This window comes from Tympanuchus pallidicinctus, unplaced genomic scaffold (genome assembly GCF_026119805.1).
Source record: "Tympanuchus pallidicinctus isolate F22 unplaced genomic scaffold, pur_lepc_1.0 scaffold11, whole genome shotgun sequence".
Lineage (NCBI taxonomy): Eukaryota > Metazoa > Chordata > Aves > Galliformes > Phasianidae > Tympanuchus > Tympanuchus pallidicinctus.
Genome location: NW_026294627.1, coordinates 23,454,783 through 23,472,677, shown reverse-complemented (window position 1 = coordinate 23,472,677; position 17,895 = coordinate 23,454,783). Strand labels below are relative to the sequence as shown.

At 44.5% G+C, this 17,895-nt stretch overlaps 1 protein-coding gene across 2 annotated transcripts; it reads right to left on the bottom strand.

Moving 5' to 3' along the window:
• Nucleotides 1-1,535: 1,535 nt before the first annotated feature.
• Nucleotides 1,536-17,513, bottom strand: SLC25A15 (solute carrier family 25 member 15). 2 transcript variants are annotated; one of them, XM_052670879.1, is made up of 8 exons: nucleotides 17,370-17,513; nucleotides 16,806-16,913; nucleotides 14,799-14,928; nucleotides 11,004-11,262; nucleotides 4,201-4,338; nucleotides 3,718-3,887; nucleotides 2,590-2,748; nucleotides 1,536-1,708 (listed from the first exon to the last, which is right to left on the bottom strand). In XM_052670879.1, exons 3-8 carry the CDS (start codon nucleotides 14,851-14,853, stop codon nucleotides 1,584-1,586), a joined length of 906 nt encoding a protein of 301 aa, XP_052526839.1. In that variant the 5' UTR covers nucleotides 14,854-14,928; nucleotides 16,806-16,913; nucleotides 17,370-17,513; the 3' UTR covers nucleotides 1,536-1,583. The 2 variants fall into 2 exon arrangements, with proteins under 2 accessions (XP_052526839.1, XP_052526840.1); XM_052670880.1 differs by lacking the exon at nucleotides 17,370-17,513 and adding an exon at nucleotides 17,214-17,363.
• Between the last annotated feature and the right edge of the window lie 382 nt (nucleotides 17,514-17,895).

The window sequence follows — 17,895 nt, the reverse complement described above, 5'->3', positions numbered from 1 at the left end:
TATTCAAGCCTTTGCCACAAGCTCCTTTTCAAAGAACTGACTCTGTGCAGTGTTACTGCCACAGGTACCAGTGAGTCGAGGTAAAGTTGTGCAATAGACACTACAGCCTCTTCAGCCATGCACTGTTTGTAACTGCTCCTCAGCTGAGAGTGGTTTGTGCTGCTCCTGAAGGCTGAAGAAACAAAAAGGGTCTGTAGACCTGCAGTAATCACCTTCCACCAGAGAAGGAGTCCACTTGGACTCCATCACAAGAGGCAGTGAGATGTTTTTCTCTGTGTCTACAGCTTTTTCCTCTTTCTGGGGCTGTAGCATGAAACTGCCACTTACTGGCATGTTCTAGGTGCTAATTTCTATGTGATGTGTCAAAGTGCTGCTCGCCAAAAAGGTGGCTGTGTCCAAAGGGTGAGTATGTCACTCCATCACATAGGTAACATCTCTCTCAACACCTCCAGGTTTGATTTGTGAACTGCACTGTACTGGGATTTGCTTTGTCTTCGTCCAGGCTTGGCAGTAGGCTGCTTTCTTAAAGAAAAGGAAGGAAGCAACTAGAAAAGTAGGTGCTACAATCTCATTTTGGGTAACACTAAACTGGCCTGAAGTTGCATATTTAAGCAAATGCCAGGAGAAAGCATATGTGTCCTTCAGTCCTGAGGGTGATGTGAATGGCCAGAGACAAGTGCTTTCCACTTAACTGAAGAGCTGCAGCAAGTGGCACATGTGGCAGGACTCCAGTTGACGTAAATTGAAGCCCATGGTATCAGCTGTCTTCAAGAACTTGGCTCTGGTTTTTTCTTCCTCTTCAGCTTCCTCTCCTTCCAGCACAGGCTCATCTACATCAAGGTGACCTAATCTTGAGCTCGCACATTACAACTCCATGCTTTGAACAAGCAGCTGTTTCCAGTAGCCCTCCTATGTTAGTTTAGTTCAGTGACATTTATAATACTTTAGCACTGCCTGCAGCAAACAATTGTCACAAATGCTGCCTTGTCTCCTTACACCCAGAAACTTCATATTTTATCTCAAATGCAACCCTACCTCAGCTCTAGATCATAGGACTGTAAAAGCAGGGGGTGAAAGCTTCTAGCTTCTGTAAGGCCATCAGTGTGTCAGAGTACAAAGTCAGGAACCAGCTGCAATGATCATAGACAGTCATAGGGTGGAAGGGAGCTAGAAAATGACAGCCACACTCAGTAAGATTAGACAAGATTGGAATTACTTGGAATCAGATACTGCTAGCAAGAAATGGGAAATGTAGCAGTCACAGCCCAGGCTCTAAAGCAATGCTCCTCTTAAACAAATCACAGCCTGTTCTGTCTGTAACATTAAAAACCAATGTGTCTTTTTAGCACCATTACAGGCAGGCGTTTATGATGTGCAGAATCTGCAAGATGGAGACAGTCCTGCCAGCTCAATTCAAGAAGCACATACACCTCTCCATAAAAATCACTTGAATTTAAAAGATTACAAATCCTAAACTGGAATTGAGTTCCTAAAATCAGGTCAGTGATCTGGTAATGCTCTCAGATCATGATGAGTCCTTTTTGATTGTTTATTTAAAGGGTTGATCTGTTTGCTAGAAGGTATCAGTAAGAATCTATCTGTTTCATCATAAGTTTCCGACTGTACTCATAGGCAAGGAACAGTGCCCCATTGGCCAGGAATGCACGGATCATAGTTGGCTTTAGTCCAGAATACAAGGCAAGTACACCTGGAAATGAAATTACAGCTGGTTAGCAATTCATTATAATGCCTTTTATCATCAACTCCTTTGCTTTCACCTTTCAAGGGCACTTAAGTTACGGTTCTGCACATGTACACACAGCCACACACAACTGAAGCCCTTGCTGTAGCAGTTGACTAGAGAGCTGCTGGATACTGATACAGGAGCATCTTACATTACTAACAGGAGCTTAGCTTTTTAACTTTTGTTGCTTGCATGAGACACATCTCAGGCATGATGGAGTCTTCAGAAGGCTACCTTTGTCACTAGAGGATGCAGTTCCTAGCAGCAGTACCATAGCTGGCAGAAAGAAGGGCAGGACTACCCCTGAGCCACAAAATACCCCTGCTCTGCTGACTATCTTCCTCAGTATCAGGGTCAGGAATCGCATCTACTGCCATTTATGTTCTTACACCACTTCTGGAGTGCCTGCTCCAGGCTTTTTCCACAGAGGACATGCTTAGGTAGAAGCTCCAAGTTGCCAGTCCAGATCAGACTGATTTATCAAACAGCCTGCAGTCAGTCATAAATCAACCTCTAGAGGTAATTTCAGCACACTTCTTTAACTGCTTCCTTCAGGTTTTATGCATAAGTAATGAAATTTACTTGTCTGATTTTAATGCTTAATCAGCTTTTGTTAGCTTTAAGGGAATTGCTTCCTGACTCAACAAGCAGAGCAGAATGAAGTAGGTCTCAACTTCTAGAATCCAAGATTCTCAAACTAGGAGAAGCAACAATAGTTCTGCTAGAAACTGTTAATGAAAGTCTCTAACACATTATCAATGGACAAGGTTTATTAAGCTGCTTTTGGTGCTGAATAGGTTTGAAAACGTAGCCCTACAGCTTCTCTCCATCTCCTGCACACTTACCTTCAGTTCTCACAACAGTTACAAATGTTCCCATGAAGCCCGCTTGCTTTCCAGTCATTGACAGAACCTGAATTCTAGATTTGACACAGTCCACAGGATACACAGCAATCCACAGACAGCTGCCTCCAAAACCTCCGCTGAGCAGCAAAGGAATGGGACCTAGGGTTAAGAAGCGAGCTTTTAGGCACACCACAAAACATTTGCAACATACACATTACATTATTTCAACTACAGAAGTCAAAGAGAACACAGAGGATCTCACAAAAGAAGAGCAGTTTGTGCTTCCTCAGAAAGCTCTAAGTTAATTTTAAGCCACTGCTATATTGCAGGTCTAGCCAGAAGCTCAAAGGTTACAAAGGAATGCTTTATAGTTCATTGGCCATGCTAAGAAAGCACAGCTCAGAGCTCTGTTTTGACTATTAACCAAATTAACTCCACTCCCTTCACACCTTTAATCGCTTTCTAGTGTTAATTATGAAACAGTTAAGAGAAACACCACATAGTGACGCTGATCACCTTACAGAGTTTTACTTGGCACAGTGAAATTATTATGTGATCAATCATTGTTCATGATGCAAAGTCACTTTGTGTTTCAGATCACATTTTAATGAATATTTTGCAACAACAGGGTTTAGAATACACACAGCTGAAGTAGAGCCTCCCAGCAAGACAAAGTATTATTGTTCAGTCTTTGAGGAGACAAACAATGTCTATTCTCTGTTGGCATCTCCTTTCTTAATGTCTGATTTTTAATATGTTCTCTTACTGTCACTTTAATGACCTCTACAGGTCAGCATACATTTATTTGAACAATGCAGTGCTGCAGAAGACTTCAAATCTCATTCCAAACAGCCACTGAGAAGAAACAGTTCAGAGATGTTACACAGTGGTGTAAATATTACTGTTACGTTACTGCACATGTTTTCCATTTACAGTGCATCCTGCACCATTAGAAGAGGATGATTTCAGTAATTGATTACTGTTTATGCACAAAGTGCAGATCTCTGTATTCCGTATATCCGGTTCCCTTTGTTTTATATCTGCTGTGCATCATCCCTCGCAGATTCACCCTCTCCCTTACGAACCCCGTGACAGCACGCTGGAATCCACCTGAAAAGGGCACCGTACCCAATTCATCTTTCGATCTCCCAGAGGCAAAGAACGTCCGGCTCAGTTCATACCCCCCAAAGAAGAAGAAATAGCCGGGGACTTCCCGCAGCAAGGTGCTCGACAGGCCGCGGTAGAATCCGAGGGGGCCGTCCCTCTGGATAACGCTCTTCACTACTGCCCAAACTGTACTGAGGGAGAGATTGATCCAGTTAGTGATGCTCAGTGACTCAATAACAAGATTACGGACAAGAAACGATTAAGTGTTAGACGAGTGTGCAGAGAACAGGGCCCACGTAGAACTCAGAACTGGGTTCTGCCTACAGTCTCTCCTTGGCACCATCTTTACCAGTGCCTGTGGGGTCTCCAAGCATGGGCCATGACCCTCCCATCACAGCTCTTCTCTGGCTAACAGCGTGTTACCAGGGTGGCACTGCCGAGACAGAGGACAGAGGATAAATACACACAGAGGACTCAGAGGCACTGAACGTGAGCAACACTTACTTCTGTCCCTGCGTTATCTTCCCCGACAACTGCATTTCGTGCATGGCCTGCAGCCGGCACTTCACCAGCTCTGTGGGGCACAGGGCAAGTGCAGCAAAGGCAGAGGCGAAGGAGCCCGCGGCAGCGTTCTGTAGGTCACTGCAAGAGAGGAAGGCACAAAGCTCTGAGTGCACAGCCGTGTACTGACAGGCAGCATCCAAATGTGCATCCTAAATGTTACTGACAGACTGAAGGACAACCCTGGGGAAGGAGGTCCAATAGAGGAGAATGGTAGTGTGAAATATGGAGATAGATAACAAATTTTCATATCCACCTTGAATACAACCTTTTGACACCTCAAAAGATATAGTGCAACCTTTACCCTTTTTTGATGTAGCAACAGCAGAGGAATTAACACAATCAAACCTTCCCCTTGGCTTTTACAAGAATTCCTATGAGCTGCATAGATCTGGGGACTTGTTACTGCTGCAAAGAGAATATGAGCAATAACTGCCTTAGGTAGGTATCCCTGTGTCATGGTTCTATGTTTTTTGTTTTGGGGTTTCAGTATTCCACATCAAAACATCATGTAGTGTACGGGGCATTCAAGTGTCACTGCCCCAATCCCAGCTACCTATCCCTGTACATTACAGCAGTCACGGGATCTGGCCCTTCCGGGTGGGGGGGGGCGCTCTCTTGCTGCCTGGCAGTGGGTGCTGGAGGTGCTTTCCTGGCTGTTCCAAGCTTTTCAGGTTTGACTCGGTCCCGGGAACTCTCTCTCTCTCATCTTGTCTGATTTATTAGTCTCAATTTCAATTAAATTGTATATATTGTGTTATCTTGTATTCCAGTATCATAGTAAAATAAGTTTTCCTCCTTAGATTGCTGCCGCTGCTCTTTTCCTCCCTTCTTCCCATTTTGTGAGACTGGGGTGGGGGGGAAGGGCAGAGGCCTACAGCCCCCTGTCATGGATGTAGATTGATCTGGTCAACTCCGTGACACCTCAAAAGACTAGGCATACTGCCAGCGTTCTGGGATGTTTGTAATCTTTGAGCACTGCTTAGTCTGGATAGTGCCTTTTTCTTTTCTTTTTTTTTCCCCTCCTCTTGTTAGCTTCAATTCATTAACCCCTTTTTAGCAGGCAGCAGCGATGAACCCATTTTTTATCGTGGGGGCGCTGTGTAAAGGATTAAAAGCAATGGTGTTACTCACAACCTACTGGCCAATAATCAATCACATTGATTATCCACTTGTTGTGGAATTGTGTTCGTATATAACTGCCTAAGGGCACTGATGGAGACACCTGTATTATACCTACATGCAATGTGGTATGATTTGTAATTTGACATTTACATCACAGACAGAATGGCTAATTTTACAAACAACTACGTCCCAAATGGAATAGCTGATCTTACAAACAACACGATGTTCAGACCAGTCTCCAGGCTTTCTTCTCAGTTTATCACACATTTTTCCAATCTTGAATTAATACTCATGTTGGTGTGCATGTTATTAATTTCCCTGATTATATTCCAACGCACTCGTAATAAGGGGAAGGAGTCTCCTCCAAAACCAGAGAATGATGACTGGCAGGGGATATGGAGAGGCTTAGGAAAGGTCTTAGAAGCATGGGGACCCGCAACGTCATGGGATTTTACTCTTGAACACCTGTGGGATCCTGAGAAACTAAGCCAGTATTTGAGTCAGGGACAATGCTGCTTACATAAATCTAAGGAGGTACAACTTATTTGGGGTTTGGCTTGTGCTTACCGTGCCCTATATAATACCATTCTGGAGAGAGAGAGTTTCCGAGCTGAGGTTCAAGCCAAAAGGGAAAATCTCCAAGTCAAATCTAATCAATCACAGGAGACACCAGTAACAATACCAGTTGCTCCTATGGAGGGCAAGAAATGGAAACGAGTGTCTTTGTGTCTTGAACGAAAAAGAGAAGAAGAGGAGGAGGAGGTGGAGGAAGATCCAGGCGAGGGGCCCTCCTCAGAACCACCATCATGGCGAAAGGCAAAAGGAAAAACATAAAACCATGACACAAGGTCAGGTTTTCCAGCACGGAAACCTGAAGTACTGATAATGCTCCTTAACGAAGCTCTCTAAGAGCAGAGAGAGATTCGTACTAAAAGCTAAAATGCTTTTAGCTAATGCTCGCATTCTCCACCAAAATCTATCACGGAGTTGACCAGATCAATCTACATCCGTGACAGGGGCGACAGACCTCTGCCCTTCCCCCACCCCAGTCCCACAAAATGGGAAGAAAAGAAGGGAGGAAAAGAGCAGCGGCAGCAATCTAAGGAGGAAAACTTATTTTACTACGATACTGGAATACAAGATAACACAATATATACAATTTAATTGAAATTGAGACTAATAAATCAGACAAGATGAGAGAGAGAGTTCCTGGGACTGAGTCAAACCTGAAAAGCTTGGAACAGCCAGGAAAGCACCTCCAGCACCCACTGCAAGGCAGCAAGAGAGCGCTCCCCCACCCGACCCAGAAGGGCCAGATCCCGTGACTGCTGTAATGTACAGGGATAGGTACCTGGGATTGGGGCAGTGACACTTCAATGCCCCGTACACTACATGATGTTTTGATATGGAATACTGAAACCCAAAAAAAACCAAAAAACATAAAACCATGACACCCTGTACTCAAATTCACCTTGCCAGTAACAATAAAGGATTTTGGTGGGAGATGCTACAAGTCTGAAACTAAGGCAGAGTGGACCACAATAGACATGCTGCCACAAATGCAGCCACGTGAATTGGACACAGTGCAGACAAACATAAACCATGCTGTTGAATAAGACAGCACTGCAAGCTGTGAACTCACGGCATTACATGTTTGGGACTTGGTGATTTTAACCATACTGCAAAGAACACTGGTGAGCTGCCAGGAATCAGAGGCTGGCACTTCAGGATTGCACTGCTTTACAATACATCTGAACAGGCTCCTGCAAAGGTATGCTAGATAGAACCAGAGAATCTTTAGAGTTAAAAGGGATCTTTAAAGGTCACCTAGTCCAACTCCCCTGCAGGGAACAGGGATACCACAGCTCCATCAGGTTGATCCAGCCTACACCTGAAAGTCTCCAGGGACGAGGCAGCCACCACATCTCTGGGTAACCTGTTCCACTGCCTCACCACCCTCACTGTAAAGGACTTTTTCCTTATATCCAACCAATATCTACCCTCTCTGAGCTTGAAGCCCTTGTTCTGTCACCACAGATCCTGATAAAGCGTCTGTCTCCTTCTTTTCCCTAGCTCCCCTTTAGTGACCAAAAGGCTGCTCTCAGGTCTCCCCAGAGCCTTCTCTTCTCCAGTTGGAACAGACCCAGCTCCCTCAGCCTGCCCTTGTAGGAGAGGTGTTCCATCTCTTGGATAATTTTTTGGCCCTCCCCAGGACACACTCTAACAGGTTCATGTCTCTGCTGCACTGAGGACTCCACATCTGGATGCAGTACTCCAGGTGAGGTCTCACAGAGCAGAGCAGAAGGGTAGGACTGCTCCCTCATCCTGCTGACCACACTGCTTTTGATGCAGCTCAGGACACAGTTGGCTTTCTGGGCTGTGAGGGCACACTGCTGGCTCATGTCCTGCTTCCCATCCACCAGTACCCTCAGGTCCTTCTCAGCAGGGCTGTGCTCAATCCTCTCATCCCCAAGCTTGTACTGTTAATGGATGTTGCCTTGACCCAGTTGCAAGATGCTGCACTTGAATTCATTGAACCTCATGAGGTTGTTCTCCTGAGCCCATTGCTGGAGCCTGTCTAGGTCCCTCTGGATGGCATCTTGTCTCTCTGCTGCTGTCTACCACACCCCACAGCTTGGTGCCATCCACAGACTTGCTGAGGGTGCACTCAACCCCACTGTCAATACCACTGACAAGGATATTAAAGAATTTTTTGGACAACAGTGCAGAAAAAAAAGCAGGGCTTCTCCCTTCTTTCAGAATCTGGGGAGCAGTACAGCAAGGACTGGCATTGCTGCTGCACAGAACCTCTTTCCATGCAAAGGAGACATCTGCCCTGTGCGTGGTTTTAAACACCCACAGTATCAGAGATTACAGCTGCAACTTCTCAGCCCACAGAAGCATTGTGAAACCTAAATCACAACATAAGATAAAGCTTCAGATATGGCAGTGACAAGAACAATCAGACTGGAAGAAGTCAATTTTGCAGAGAAGCAATTAAGTAATATGCAGTAAATACGGAATGACAACTCTGGTCACATAATCCTCCTGCAGCACACACAGTTTGATATAACAGGGACCTGAGAAGAAATCCACTAAAAGACAGAGCAAGGCAGAGTAAAAACAAACTGTGGCTGAGCCCTGTATTCATTGAGGAGCTAAAATAAGACAATAGAGTTATACAATGAAGAGTCAGGATATGGAAACATGGAAGAGGTGCCTCCTAACTGCATGCTAAAGTAGTTTCCCCTCTTTCAAGGGGAAAAAAACCCTAGACATTGTCAGACTTAAAGAGAGTTCTGATACATGTGAAGAGCTAGAACAAGACTTCACCATAATTCAGATCTCTTCCACTTCTACCTATCCTGACATTTAATTCTACATACAACAGGTCAGTGAGGCCTGCTGTGTAGGCTTTGGTCTTGAACATAGAAAGTCTCAAGGCACAAGTGATAAACCTTCAATCCTGTTCAAGTTTACTTTCAACTCGAGTAATTATTTTTTCTGGAAAGTTTTGAATACACAGCATGGGAACAAGAACTGTCCACTCTTTAACACTGCTGCTTCTTCTACTAATGTTTTTTTTTCCTTGTTTTGCAAAGAAAGTCATCTACTTAAGATGACTTGTCACGTACTGAGAAAGTCAAACTGAGGTGAACAAGAATAATAGGTGCCTCAGTTTAGACTTTAGCATGGGATGAGATCAGTTTGGTTGGGCTTAATGGATACCAAAAGAGAACTGGAATTCAGCATTTTATTTGTTTTCTTTTTGACTTGTGTATCAGTGGCACGTATTTCTTCAACTGGAGAAAGTGTCATTTTGCAATTGTCCTTGAGAGTGTTTTGACCAGGGTATTCCTGAACAGAGGGAGGAAAGCTTACTTCCAAGCCATTTGGACATACTACCAAAAATCTAAACAAAAACAAAACCAAACTAAGGTAGCAACTGCTTTGGTAACTGTAAGGTCAGGTTCACCTCAGTTTGTGCCTTTATAAGTTTTCTGTTTCAAGGTAAGACAGCACAGCATTTTTTAAACAGCAAAGACAGTGGAGGAGTTGTAGTTGTTTATTTGTCTCATTTGAAAGACATCCACCTCAGCTTCTATCCCCCCATCCCAATGGCATACTACAAATTCTTCTTGGCTCTTCCAAAATGAGGACTGGTGGCAACACATTAGATATGTTTCAGCATCTCATATTTGCTCCTATCAGGCCTTAGTATTAAGACATAGCACAACTTAACACGGGCAGCAGGGAACACCAGATGTAACACCACCTTTAGACAGCTGGGGGAGGCTTCACTCAGGTAGTTGTCCATGTCATATCAGATCTAAAACAAAATCATGACCTCCCCCAGCTACTTCTGCAGATGCCAATTGACATGAGTCAGAATAAAGCTATTAAAAAAAGCTGAATGAGGCTCAGCCTTGCATCTTGGAATAAATTGAGCTAGGAAAACTGTAAGTAGTCTCTTATACACAGTGGGGCAGCACACAGATGGAGAAGGTGCACTTATTCTCATTGCTGAACTGAAAACATAGCTTGAGGGATGCTGAAGAGTGAGGCACACAGACTGCTGGAATTGAGACAACTGGAGAAAAGCCATCCAAGCTAGAAGGAGATTATCATCATTAGGCCAGTGCATAAATCCACAGCTTGTTCACACTGTGAATTTTCTGCACAGCTCTGGTCTCATGAGCTTAAAACCCAGATGCTTTGGCACTACAGTAGTTTCAGAGAAAGGCAGCTAGGACAGCTAAAGGAACAGCTTTGATTGTTCACTCACCAGGAAGGCTTCTACCTACAAAGAGACTTGGGTGAGAGGAGAGGCACAGAGAAATAGAAATCTAGAAAATGCAGACAGGTATCTATGAGATCCAAATGATCCGGAGGAGGTGGCTGAGCACCAGCTGCTCCCCATCTCTTCCAGTTACAGAATTAATAATTACCACCTGGGGCAGGACCTTATAAGAACTCAAGGGGAGACTGAATAAGTGCTTTGAAAGAGATCCAAAGTCACTGATTAAAAATCACATCGGGATCAAGAAATCTTCTGAACTAAGAACACAAACTGACAGGACTCAGAGGAAGCATTAAATATTTTCTCTCTTCTTTCTCATCCATTAGGCAACCACTTATTGCCATTACTGTAGACAACACATTGTGCTTAAAGGATCCTCTGGTCTAATCAATATTATGTTGAAGCCTTTGAAACTTGAGAAAAAAAAATAGCATTCAATAAAACCATTCAATAACAGAGCATTCTTTCCCCTCAGTATGTTTCCCTATAAGAGGAACCATTATCTCCCCTGTACAATCAGAACAGCTTGGGAATTATAAGTTGCAATGCTCAGTTCTTTGGTAAAGTGCTCCAGGTCTTGAGCATTTCAGCTGAGTTGTGAACATCTAAACCAGTCAGCTTCAGCCATGAGATGGCTCTGACATAGTAAGACACCATATCCTAGCATGAAGACCTACATTTCAAAACACACTACGCTGCATTATTGGCAGAAAGATACCTGGGATACCAGTTGCACCCAGAAAATGTCTGCAAGTAGCAGTTCTGTAATTTTTCCCCACCCAAGTTCATTTTAAATACAAAACAGACTGCTGTTACTAACCTGAGCTTTGTTTTCCTGTCTACTCCAACAATTTTCCGCACAATTTGTTGGCAGAACCCGTAGCACATGAAAAGAACAGAGTTCTCCGCAACGTTGGCTACCAGAGCAGGTGTGGTCCCCTTGTAGAAGCCTCGAAATCCCACTTGTTTGTAGGTTTTCACAAAACAGTCAACAATTCCTTTGTACATGTCAGGGAACGTCTGCATCTTCACCTTTGCTGTGTCGAAGGGCTGGCCAGTCACCACGCAGGCTGTCCCACCTAAGCAAGCAGTGGAAGTTAAGAGGGTGACTGAAGGATCTGCACACAAACTTGGCTAGAAAAGTCATGCAGAAAGCAAAGACGAATCAGTTCTCTGCAGGAAAAGACAACTGCACTAAATTCAGCACAATAGCATCTATTGTCAGTGGTGAACTTAGTCACCTGAGGACAAAAAATCATGCATAAAAACACTAATAGCTTGATTCTCAGTAAGAATGTCTCTACTGTAATAAAAGCAAGCATCAACATTGATCAGTTCTATAAAGGAGTACTGAATTAGAGCTATTCTTTGGCAATCAAGGCATTTGTGATAAGTTAAAAAGCAATGTTTTCACTTATTAATACAGTGGATCAGAATCTGATACTGTGTTCCAGCAACAACAAAACTGAATGATTTGTAATCAGGAGAGGCAGATTCCTCTAGGACAAGAGGAGCACTGCTGAGACTGCTAAAAACTGATGACACATTATAAATAGAGAACCAAAGTTTTAGGTGCTCCCCTTCAAAACTTGAGATGAAGTTTCTTTACTTGTATTCATATATACTGGAACAGTGCATCCAGGAGAAGTTAAAAAGGGCAAGAGGGCAAAGTTTCCTATGCTGTTATCTTTTCCAAACTGAATTGCAAGGTCAATACCCTTGTACAAACTTGTGAGATACTTCCATCAGTGTTGTCAATAACCACTTTGCCCTCACTATAATATTCTTCTGTGAAACTCAATTCAATTCAGTAGTCTACAGAAAAAGTTACACATAACTTATTGATAAGAATTACAGGAGTACATTGGTAGCAACCTGTCGGGAGCTGACAGCTAACAGGAAGCACATGAAAGGTGTCTGTTACAGGGCTTTGCTTTCAAAAAGAAGGGACATCCTACAACAGAACCTGACCTTTCTATATAGTACCATTGACACGAACGTGCCCTAAAGAGGGCAGATGGTGTTTTTTTTCTTTATTGCTGAACTGAAATATTTATCTGTAAATCCAGCTCAAGACACTGAAGTAAAAACAAGTGTGTGCATGTAAGCAGTTATTTTTCTTCTGAGAGACAAAGTGTAAGCAAATGGTTGTTTAACCAGGGTTATTCTCAACCCATTTTACTCTTTGTAAACACACTTATTGCTGTTCCTCTGCAAAAAGGCGTTTTGGGCCTCTAAGAATTCAGGAACCCAGCTCTCACAAAACCTGATTCTCAACCACATGGATCACTGCAAGTTTCAGAGTAAGTTACACAGGGAAGTATGAAGAGCTGTCTGCTCTGGGAGGGATAACCAAGTAACAGCTATGTAAGCCTCAGATGATGAGAACTCTGGAAAGGCTCAGCAAATGCCACTTGCAGGAAAGCCAAGAAAGGTATCTCCAGGACAAGTGTTAGGTTCCTGTGTAAGGGTAGACCTAAAATATACAGGTCATAAAATAATGGCTGTTGGAAGAAGACCAAGATAATCAGCAATGGCTTTGAGAATCCAAAGCTGGAAAATTGGGAGCTGACTGAATGGTTGTTCTAAAAAGAGAAAGTGCTCTTCTTACAGCATCTTCGGAAAAGGCATGAGAAGCCCAATCAAGTACAGCAATGAACTTTGGAACCTCAAGGCAAAAAGTCCTGGTTAATATCTCAAATATTAAGGAAAAAAATTTCTTCCAGTCAGCAGCAGAATGTCTGTAAAAACAAACTTGCAAATATCCTGCTTGAAAGCTTAGGCAAGTGTGGTCCTAAGAGTAACAGCAGCATGGTGAGAAGAGTCCTGCTTTAAAGAAGTGATTAGAGGCAGCTCAGATCCTAGCCAAAGGACTATGACTCACAGGCACATAAATGACTGATTTATTACTGCTCACAATTTACTTGCCTCAGAACAGCCCTACTTATCAGCTAGTTAAAATTATTTGTAGAGGAAGGTAAAATCAGGTAATGCATTTGCTCAGGAACAAGCTGTTTGCCTTGTTAAATACACTTGCTAAAGGGAGCAAAGACACGTATAACAGTAACAGGCACAGCCAGTGAACACAGGCAATACTGAGCAAGTATGTGCAAAGAATGTGGCAAACAAACACTCAGGCAGAACCATCTATTACAACAAAAGCAGCAAAGAAAACCAAAGAACAAGAACAATTATTTAAGAACTCTGAAATCATATTGAAAAAAAAAAACAAAAACTGAAAGAAGGAGAACAATACCATAAGAATGAATGACATTGAAAATTTTAAGACTCTCTTATCTCTGTTGGGGAAAAAACCCCAAAACAAATATATCAAAGCAACAACAACAAAAAAGAACAAAATGGGCAAACCCCAGGCGCATGCATTTTGCCTGTATGAGAGTACCACCAGGCAAATAGATTGCTCAGCTAACGCTAGCTTTCAGCTCTTGTAGTAGACAAGAAGAGACAAACAAGGCTTCAACTCAAGAAGTCAGCATTCTCCACTGCCCTGGATGTTAATTAAGAACAGTATTCTCTAGCTGAAGTCCTGGGAAGAAAAGCAATCGCATCACCTGGTTAAGAACCAAGGAACATCAGAAAAACTGTCAAGAACTGCACAGATAACAAGTTGCTACCATGGAAAATAAAGCAGCTGTCAGCTACTCTTTAAAAAGACACCTCCACCCTCATTCCCTACAAAAGCAAAAATAAGCAAACCCTGAAACAACAAAAATATAGAACACAGAGTGAACAGATTAAGAGAAATAGATATTTGAGGCAATAAAGCAATAATAGTAAAAACAGTCTTCCCTCACAGTGAAACAGAGCGTTACCTTGCCTTAGCATTGTGCAAAGACTAACAAAGCACTGGCAAAATGTATTGGAAGGTCAAATGCTTTATGAAGGTGGTACACTGAACTCTTATTGTAAGTCACTCTTTGCCTTCTCAGTGGACTGAGGTTTACTCCACTCTGGCAGATGACCTCTAACAACTACACTTAACACCATTAACACTGTCATAAAAGGAATGACTGCAATAGATAAAGTATGGCCAAAAAAAGATGAATTTGTTGAAACCAGTTATAACAGCACTTTACATAAACTCCTGCAGCCTTTTCCCTATGAACATTATCAAATTAACTATTCTATCCCAATATTTAATCAGTCCTGGGTATCACATAAGCTTCTACAAGAAACTAGTGTCTCTGTAACTCAGCCTGCTCCAAAAACAAAAGCTTTGTTACATAGCTCTTTCTATGTCACCCAGAGACATAGAATCTCAAAGACTTAGAATGTGAAAGACTGCTTTCCCTGGTGATTTAAAAAATGTTCATCCCTCAGCCATGGATGCACCTGTGGATGTCCCTGTTCATTGCTAGGGATTTGGACAAGATGACCTTTAGAGGCCCCTTCCACCACAAATGAGTCCACGGACATCACCAGCACAGTAACATCAGAGACAATGCAACTTCTGCCAGCCAAGGTCAGCTGTTTTACTTCCATATCCTTAAAATACAGAAGGTGAGTTTTTCCACCCACCCTCCCTCACTTCTCTAAGCAGTGGGAAACTGCTTAAGAACTTATCAAAGGTATTAAAACTGTCCTTCAGCATTACCTGCAGCTCCTGCTGTGAGATCAATAGCAGCCTGAAGAGCAGAGTTGATCCTCATGCTTCACACTTGTTTATTGATTATTGCAGAGTGAAAAGTCTCCAGATTCCTGGAAGGTGTCAAGATATTTTCCCCCTAAGGTAAAAGTGAGACGAAGCACACCCAGTTCACAACAATAATTGACAAGCAAGAATATGACATGAATGCTTTCGTTTCCACTCAGCTTGTTTCATGGCAGTTGGGAACAGAGAATGCCCGTCCCCAGAGCTAAACCAAAACGTAGCAAACCTGTGTTCTGATTACTTGTGCCATATTAGGCAAACCCTCCGGAGTATCGTCACTCAGCTTCAGCTTATTTCTGCTCTCCAGTTTCTAGAACTCTTGGACCTCTCACATAAAGAGAAAGAGTAGCTCCGGGGAATACTGTTGACTATTACCTTTCTACTGATTACAGAAGCAGCGTCTCCATCAGCTGTCCAATGCCAACCAGCAGGAATAACTACTTGTCTTGGCTCCCTGGCTATAAAGCAAAATAGACTGCAAAACTGTTCTACTTACAGTGAACAGCAGCTCAAAAACTATATGCATGATCACACAGATACACGCACATCAAGTATTTCTGTGTGGCTTTCAGAAGATACAAGTGGAAAACTGAATACGAATATCTAGAATTGCATCCAGCTGGTCCAGCTGACATGTTCCCAGTGCAAGTTCTTACACAACTATATATTATGAAGTAAAATAAGAACTATAGCTCATCTCTCAGGAAGGCAGCTGGAAAGTAGAAATACAAAGGCAACAGTTTCAAAGAAAACATTCAAAAGAATTCAGTTTTCAAGCTTGCAGCAAGGTAATTTCGCTGGGTGAGCTGTTAAGACAAGCCTGCTCATTTGAAGTAATTTGGAGTAAGAACAGTGAGCCAAAGAGCTCCCACTGTTTCCGAATCAGCACACACATGAATCAGTGCCTCATTGACTGGTGAGCTTGTCTTCACACAGAGTAAACAGTATTTTCTATTCTTCTACCCACTGTGGTGCTTCTTTTGAAGCCTGTTGTTACCCAAACCATATTCCAGAGAAATATAAAGTGAAAATACAACTTCCTGTAAGTCACCTTCCAAAACTTAGAAAAGACACTGTACAAAACATCTTTTTACATCCTCCTTGTTACAAGCATGGGCATTCAAGTACAAACAAGGCTTTAAGAAAATCTGTCTCTGAACGTACTTGTTATTCATGGCGCTTAAGAAAGAAGTAGGGCAAATACTGTCACTCAGTGAATTCGCATATTTCACCTGTTTAGATGCACTGTGTGAATCCACAAAAAAAGGGTTAAAAAAAAAAAAACAACCAAAGCAACCAAAACAAACCCTGATTTTGTAATAAATGACACCAATATTTCAGTATGGTTACAGATTAGTGCTGACACAGGCTGCCCAGAGAGGTCGTGGATGCCCTGTCCCTGGAAGTGCTCAAGGCCAGGTTGGATGGGGCCCTGGGCAGCCTGGTCTGGTATTAAATGTGCAGGTTGGCGGCCCTGCATTCAGCAGGGGATTGGAGCTTCGTGATCCTTGAGGTCCCTTCCAACCTGGGCCATTCTGTGTGAACTGTTTCACTTCTGATCACACAATAAACTTGGTGTTCATTACAAAGCAGAGGCTCTAGGATCTAGCTGCACTCATTATTCCTCACACCTCATTAGCGTTCATACAGCACTCCACAGCATTGCTTCTCACTTGGAGAAAGTGCAGAAAGGCAGATTAGTGAGGCAGCCTCTGAATGAAGGGAATTACCAAACAGCAACCACCACGTGCCTTCAGCATTAGGCATCATGCTGAGCGCTATCAGCTTGTGCCACTCACCAGAGCAGCACATGCCACAGAATGCTTGGCAGAAAAAGGAAGAACAAAGAGAGAGGTGAGAGTATGAAAGTTGTACGAGCCCTAAGAGCACACTGCCACTTTCAAAAGACTTGAGAGTAGTCAAAACTGCAGTTATCACACATGCACGTACCTACTCCTGCGTCTTCTTTGTGATTACACGACCCTATTACAAACTGCTCGTGGACATGCCGAATTAACGACCGTTCTGCCACTTCTACAGCAAACCCTGAGCTCGGACCTGCAAACACAGAAGCATCAGCGAGCTCAACAGGTCCGCAGGGCCTTCACCCCAACCCCACACGCGTCACCTCCCCACGCCCAGCCCGGAGGAGTTCCGAGGGCAGAAGGTGACATCGGGACGCCGCTGCCAAGGTCAGAGCGGCCCCACGTGCAGCGGGACACGCCGGACTCAGTCCCGGCAGGCTGCGGCGGCTGCTCATCGCCAGCCAACCGGCGTAGAAGGGTGCGCGTGAACGGCCACCTCCGGCGCGCTCGAGACGAGGGGAGGAACCGAAGGAGGAACGGAGGAAGCCCGCACCCGCCGCTCCAAGCCGAGCCCCGGGTCCGCCCGGCGCCGCAGGCCGCGGGGAGCCGGCTGCCGCCCAGGACTCGCTCGGCTCCGCGCCTTCGCCTCCCGCCTCAAGCTCTGGGAAGCGGACAAGGCCGGCCCGCCCCCCCAGTCGCCGCCACTCACCGCAGCGCCCAACCGCCCCGCCGCCGCCCTTATTTAGGCGACGGGGTAAGGCGGCGTGGCCCCCCCGCGGCCCCGGGAAGGCACGGGCCGGGCGGGCGGTGGGCGGGACGCGGTGTCCCCGGCGGCCTTCCCCGCGCCCTCTGTCGTGCGGCGGTGGCTGCGTTTGCTCGCGGCTCTGATTCACGCACCGGTGGAGCCTGGGGACGGGGCCTTGGGGTCGCCGGGGAGAGCGCGCACGGCGGGGGGCGCCTCCCACAGGGGAGGTTGCGGGTCCCGGAGCATCGTCCCTCGTGCCGTCTCCCGGTTCCGGGAGCTGCGGGACGCCGCGTGGCTCCACGTGGTGGGGAAGGATGGAGGGAAGCGGCCTTGTGGAGCTGTGCTCCTGGTGTGTGCGCACCGCCACGCAGCATCCTGCAATTTGGGTCACGCGGAGCGTCATCCTCCACTCATCTTCTGTCAGCTTTATTCCATCTGCCTTAAAAAAAAAAATAAAATGGCACTGAGGTAGGAATTAATTACCAGAGAT

What these genes read in the sequence shown, in the direction of transcription:
- SLC25A15 (XM_052670879.1), bottom strand. Translation starts at nt 14,853, where the DNA reads ATGAGGATCAACTCTGCTCTTCAGGCTGCTATTGATCTCACAGCAGGA. An exon ending in AAGATAACGCAGGGACAGAA is followed by an intron (nt 3,888 to 4,200) that starts GTAAGTGTTGCT and finishes TCTCTCCCTCAG; the next exon opens with TACAGTTTGGGCAGTAGTGA. An exon ending in AACTGTTGTGAGAACTGAAG is followed by an intron (nt 1,709 to 2,589) that starts GTAAGTGTGCAG and finishes TTTCATTTCCAG; the next exon opens with GTGTACTTGCCTTGTATTCT.